This window comes from Sinocyclocheilus grahami, unplaced genomic scaffold, assembly GCF_001515645.1.
Source record: "Sinocyclocheilus grahami isolate Dianchi unplaced genomic scaffold, SAMN03320097.WGS_v1.1 scaffold478.1, whole genome shotgun sequence".
Lineage (NCBI taxonomy): Eukaryota > Metazoa > Chordata > Actinopteri > Cypriniformes > Cyprinidae > Sinocyclocheilus > Sinocyclocheilus grahami.
In genome coordinates, this window is record NW_015505657.1 from 603,917 (window position 1) to 610,296 (window position 6,380).

A 6,380-nucleotide genomic window follows, 5' to 3' on the forward strand; every position below is an offset into this window, starting at 1 on the left:
TACAAACCCAGTTCCAAAAAAGTTGGGACACTGTACAAGTTGTGAATAAAAACAGAATGCAATGATGTGGAAGTTTCAAATTTCAATATTTTATTCAGAATACAACATAGATGACATATCAAATGTTTAAACTGAGAAAATGTATGGAAAATAAGTTGATTTTAAATTTCATGGCATCAGCACATCTCAAAAAAGTTGGGACAAGGCCATGTTTACCACTGTGTGGCATCCCCTCTTCTTTTTATAACAGTCTGCAAACGTCTGGGGACTGAGGAGACAAGTTGCTCAAGTTTAGGAATAGGAATGTTGTCCCATTCTTGTCTAATACAGGCTTCTAGTTGCTCAACTGTCTTAGGTTTTCTTTGTCGCATCTTCCTCTTTATGATGCGCCAAATGTTTTCTATGGGTGAAAGATCTGGACTGCAGGCTGGCCATTTCAGTACCCGGATCCTCCTTCTACGCAGCCATGATGTTGTAATTGATGCAGTATGTGGTCTGGCATTGTCATGTTGGAAAATGCAAGGTCTTCCCTGAAAGAGACGACGTCTGGATGGGAGCATATGTTGTTCTAGAACTTGGATATACCTTTCAGCATTGATGGTGCCTTTCCAGATGTGTAAGCTGCCCATGCCACACGCACTCATGCAACCCCATACCATCAGAGATGCAGGCTTCTGAACTGAGCGCTGATAACAGCTTGGGTTGTCCTTGTCCTCTTTAGTCTGGATGACATGGCGTCCCAGTTTTCCAAAAAGAACTTCAAATTTTGATTCGTCTGACCACAGAACAGTTTTTCACTTTGCCACAGTCCATTTTAAATTAGCCTTGGCCCAGAGAAAACGCCTGCGCTTCTGGATCATGTTTAGATATGGCTTCTTTTTTGACCTATAGAGTTTTAGCCTGCAACGGCGAATGGCACGGTGGATTGTGTTCACCGACATTGTTTTCTGGAAGTATTCCTGAGCCCATGTTGTGATTTCCATTACAGTAGCATTCCTGTATGTGATGCAGTGCCGTCTAAGGGCCCGAAGATCGTGGGCATTCAGTATGGTTTTCCGGCCTTGACCCTTACGCACAGAGATTGTTCCAGATTCTCTGAATCTTTGGATGATATTATGCACTGTAACTTCAAACTCTTTGCAATTTTTTTCTGAGAAACTCCTTTCTGATATTGCTCCACTATTTTTCGCCGCAGCATTGGGGGAATTGGTGATCCTCTGCCCATCTTGACTTCTGAGAGACACTGCCACTCTGAGAGGCTCTTTTTATACCCAATCATGTTGCCAATTGACCTAATAAGTTGCAAATTGGTCCTCCAGCTGTTCCTTATATGTACATTTAACTTTTCCGGCCTCTTATTGCTACCTGTCCCAACTTTTTTGGAATGTGTAGCTCTCATGAAATCCAAAATGAGCCAATATTTGGCATGACATTTCAAAATGTCTCACTTTCAACATTTGATATGTTATCTATATTCTATTGTGAATAAAATATAAGTTTATGAGATTTGTAAATGATTCCATTCCTTTTTTACTCAGAATTTGTACAGTGTCCCAACTTTTTTGGAATTGGGTTTGTATAATACAAGTATGAGTAGTCTCTCATACAGCATATCCAAACCTGCTGTCATATTTTGCAGTGCTGTAGCTGGTGTTAGTGGAGGGTGGATGCTCATTTTGGGTTTGGGCCACCTGGCTGTAGGCCACACCTGAACGGAAGCTGGAGATTCGGCTGGTGGGGCGACTCTCAGGCGCGGGAGCATCCTCTCTTTAAGGACAGAAAGAAAATAAAAGACATCAGAGACAGAATGTCTCATTATCATCATCAAACTTCACATCATTGAAGGAAATGGATGGATTCATGAAGAAAAATGGAGGGGTTGATATCACCTAATCTCATTAGAGAACTCTTTGTCATGTTGATTCCAGTTACATTTGAAGATGAGAAGCCATATAATGATCAGAACGATCATGATGAGCAGTAAACATCCAACAACGGTTCCTGTGATGACCCCCGCTCTGTTAGGAGCTGTGGAAGATTAAGAAAACGATGATGAGAAATCAGTTAGCATAAAATCACCACAGAGTGTGTCTATATGCTTCACTTACGCTTCAGAGCTTGAAGGTTAAGCCGACAGCTCTCTTTCCCAACAGCATTGGAAACTTCACAGGAATAAACACCAGAGTGGCTTACAGAGTGATTACTGATCAGAAGTTCTCCTGTGACGGTGTCTAAATGTATGGCGAGAGAGAGAAAAAAACAACAACTTTTATTTAAATAATTTAAAAATGTCAATCGTCCATAAATCTGTAGGGTTTTATATATCTTTCTTTTTCTCATATGTAGAAATGTTATTATAATGATTATCGATCACCTGTGACAGTATAATATGCTTTATTATATTTCATATTATTGGAATAACAACATCAGTAAAATATGCATTGAACTGAAAATTCAGAAAAAATAATTTCAGAATTTAAACATATTTATGTTTCATTTTGCTTGAATGATACCAGCTCTAGAGTGCATTAACTTTGTGCAAATCCCGATGATCATGTTCTCCAGCATGATTTGAGAATGAACTTCTAACCATCTGTACAAAGCTCTCATTTTGTAATTACAATAATGTACATATTATTGTACAGTGTCTATATGCAATTATATACATAAATAACTTATTTAATCCTTGCTGAGCTTCAATGACAATTAATCAATTTCACCATGTAAAAACAATATGACTTAAATGACATAAATGTTTTATTAAACAAATTAGATTTATATTTTTTTAGAGACTTTTTTATTTGTTTTTGTTTGTTTATTTTATATTATTTTATTTTAATTAGGTGCTAATTAACTTAATTAGGCCATTTCAATGCATTTTAAATATTTTTTTCCACTAGACATAAATCAAATAAATTGTTATTGAATGCATGATATATTATATCATAGGCTCAGCATTCTTCTGCAAAAGCCGTAATTTGGATATTAAAGGGGTCATATGATGCTTTTTTAAAGATCATTATTTTGTGTATTTGGTGTAACAGAATATGTTGACATACTTTAATGTTCAAAAAACACATTATTTTTCAAATACTGTACATTATTGTAGGTCATCTATGCCCCGCCTCTCTCAAACGTTAACTTCAGGGATCTTATCTATGCACAATCAGCTTGAGAAACACTCCAAAGAGAAAGTAAAACTTGAAATCGCTAGAGAATCACTGGAGAAGAAGCATGTCATTACAACACTTTACCAGCAGAGGTAGCACTTACTCTGAATGGCATCGGGAGGAATGGGCCCTCCACTCTCTCTCCTCCATGAATAAAGCAGAGGTGCAGTGCCTTCATCTGACCTGCAGCGGAGAGATGCTGGTTCACCCACGGCTTCACCACTGTCAACCCAACACTTCGGCACAGACGGCCTCACTGCCACAAAGAGAGGCGAAAACATTCTTGCATTCACAGTCAACTCAATACTTCAGCACCTCACTGCCACATAGAGAGTCAAAAAACTGTTAAAATTCACCCATACAAATTCAAGACTGTTTATATAATTGCATTGTGCAATTTTATAGAGATCCAAAAGAACTTCTGAGACACGGCTATTGTCTTCAAGGACCTCTTTTTAAAATAAACCTTTCAGAGGAAAAATAATTTTCAAACTGTTTGGCCCTTTTCAACAGCTCTGAGTTTGTCTGAACACATCTCCGTTTTTATTGGTCGAATGAACTGACAGCCCCGCCCCCAAACACACACCATTGTTTGAGCCCCTTTGTTGCCATGTAGGGCTGGTCGGTATTCTTAAACATTTCACGTTGAAAGTAAGACGAGTGGTGTAGTTAAACGTTGTCTTTGCATATTAAACTGGGAAAGAGGAAAGTATTTCCATATCAAAATTTTAAGGAAATTTAAAGATCCCTCATGGAAACATTCTGTTTATTATCATGCTATTTGACCAGTTTTACCATTTACTTCACTTTGTTATTTTGCTAAGTATTTACCTGTAGTGGCTAATGAATCAGAGTCTCACCCATTCACAGAAAATAGCTTACTTCCATGTTGCAAAATAAGGTTGATACCAAGACACAGATATGTGACATTACCAATCACAATCAGTGATATTTTTCGGCTGTCCACTCCAGGTGCCTTTTTGACTTTGCACTGATGCGTTCCAGCATGACTGGCAGTCAGCGAGGCAATCGATAGAGATGCATCTCCTTGGGAAGGGTCTGTAGCTGTGAAGTCCACTCCTTTCATTAAATCAGAGTCACCATGGGTGTATTTCCTTCCACCTGTGTATGATATGATCTAATAATATTGAAATTTAAGAATCAGTGAGATTGTTCAAGACAGTGCCTATAGGGAGGTCAGTTTGTCATTTATTTCAAGGATAGGAAGCAGTGACAGATCGCCTTACGCACCATCTGGTCTTTTTTTGAGGTGTCTGGGCTGACAACTGACCACTCAATGTCAAGCTCGCCTATGTCTGCTTGGCTTAACGTGTAGGTGCAGTCTAGAGTAACCGGATCCCCTTGAGCCATCTGAATAGTTTGTGGCCCACTGGAGGTCACTTTCATTGCTGCTGTCACATCTGCAAAAGTATGGCAAGAGATTCATGTGCATCCATCTGCAAAATTCTCTGAAGAGCTGTTCAGTCATGACGTCAGTTTATATGCCAACCTGCAAGGCTAATCAATATCATATTTTTTAAATATAGTAAATAGGGTTGTGGTTAACATTATGTTAAGAAACTTTAATGTTGTGTTACATATTTACTATGGAGGCCAGTTTCCACCACATGAGAAAAAAAAATCATGCTTCTGTAAATTATAATTATGAGATAAGTTAGAATTATGACAGGGAAAAAAAACATAATTATTACATAAAGCCGAAATTATGAGATAAATAGTCTCAACATTGCCAAGCTACGAAACATGTTATCTGTTTCTGATGCAGAAAAGCTAGTTCATGCATTCATGACCTCTAGACTGGACTATTGTAATGCACTGCTAGCTGGTTGTCCTGCATCTTCAATAAACAAGCTACAGGTAGTCCAAAATGCAGCGGCTAGAGTCCTTACCAGGTCAAGAAAATGTGATCATATTACCCCAATTTTACAGTCTCTGCACTGGCTACCTATTCAGTTCCGTATCAGTTACAAAATATTATTACTTGCCTACAAGGCCCTTAATGGTTTAGCTCCTGCGTACCTAACTAGTCTTCTACCACGCTACAATCCATCACGCTCCCTAAGGTCGCAAAACTCTGGACTTTTGGTAGTACCTAGGATAGCAAAGTCCACTAAAGGAGGTAGAGCTTTTTCGCATTTGGCTCCCAAACTCTGGAATAACTTTCCTGATAACGTTCGGGGTTCAGACACACTCTCTCTGTTTAAATCTAGATTAAAAACACATCTCTTTGGCCAAGCATTCAAATAATGCATCTCATAAACTTTTACTGCAGTCATAATCTTTTACTGCAGTTATATATGATCAAATGCACATTATTATTCTTTAGTTTGGGTTAAACAAATAAATTTTGCTTGGTTGGAACAGCAGCTACGCTAATTATGTTTGTATTTGTTTCTCTGTCTTTTGCCACGGGATTAACATCCCGTGGTAACTAGGATTTACACAAGCTTCAGTCTGGATCCAGAACACCTGAGAAGAGATGATACAACTCCTCAGAGGACCTCAGATGATGCCAACCCTGAAACAACATACAGAACTACCACATTTTGCTATAAGTTTGATTGCATCATATAATAATTGCTGTTAATATTATTCATCGTCTGTTTTATTACGTCTTATATTGATTTTTCCGTTCTGCTGGTTCGTCTGGTCAGAGGAGAACTGACCCCCGACTGAGCCTGGTTTCTCCCAAGGTTTTTTCTCCATTCTGTCACCGATGGAGTTTTGGTTCCTTGCCGCTGTCGCCTCTGGCTTGCTTAGTTGGGGACACTTCATTTCCAGCGTTATCGTTGACATAATTGCAAAGATATTATTTAAACTGAGCTGGATGTTGACATCACTGAATTCAATGATGAACTGTCTTTAACTGAAAAATGAGTGTTTACTATTGTCACTTTGCATTATTGACACTATTTTCCTAATTAATACTGTTCAGTTGCTTTGTCACAATCTGTATTGTTAAAAGCGCTATATAAATAAAGGTGACTTGAATTGACTTGACTTATTTTGGTTGATTGTAATCTATACCTTTCTATCAAAATTATCTAACATTATCAAGATGAAGTTGTTCTGACACAGTGTAACTCTGAGGTTCTTGTCATATTTTATTACCATTTTCTAAACTATAGTGAATAAACTGTGATAATTTGAGAAATGTTGAAGGTGTCTGAATAAATTTTGGTTTGACTG

The 6,380-nt window shown here is 38.1% G+C and overlaps 1 protein-coding gene across 1 annotated transcript in view; it reads right to left on the reverse strand.

The window, feature by feature from the left end:
• Positions 1-1,601: 1,601 nt before the first annotated feature.
• The window catches only part of vsig8a (V-set and immunoglobulin domain containing 8a), a 7,941-nt gene continuing 3,162 nt past the window's right edge, over positions 1,602-6,380 (reverse strand). The window contains exons 5-10 of the mRNA XM_016236034.1: positions 4,422-4,591; positions 4,104-4,308; positions 3,274-3,426; positions 2,109-2,231; positions 1,890-2,028; positions 1,602-1,767 (exon numbers count right to left, since the gene is read on the reverse strand). Of these exons, the coding sequence (XP_016091520.1) occupies positions 1,602-1,767; positions 1,890-2,028; positions 2,109-2,231; positions 3,274-3,426; positions 4,104-4,308; positions 4,422-4,591 (956 nt within the window). The remainder of the gene's footprint in view (positions 1,768-1,889; positions 2,029-2,108; positions 2,232-3,273; positions 3,427-4,103; positions 4,309-4,421; positions 4,592-6,380) is intronic.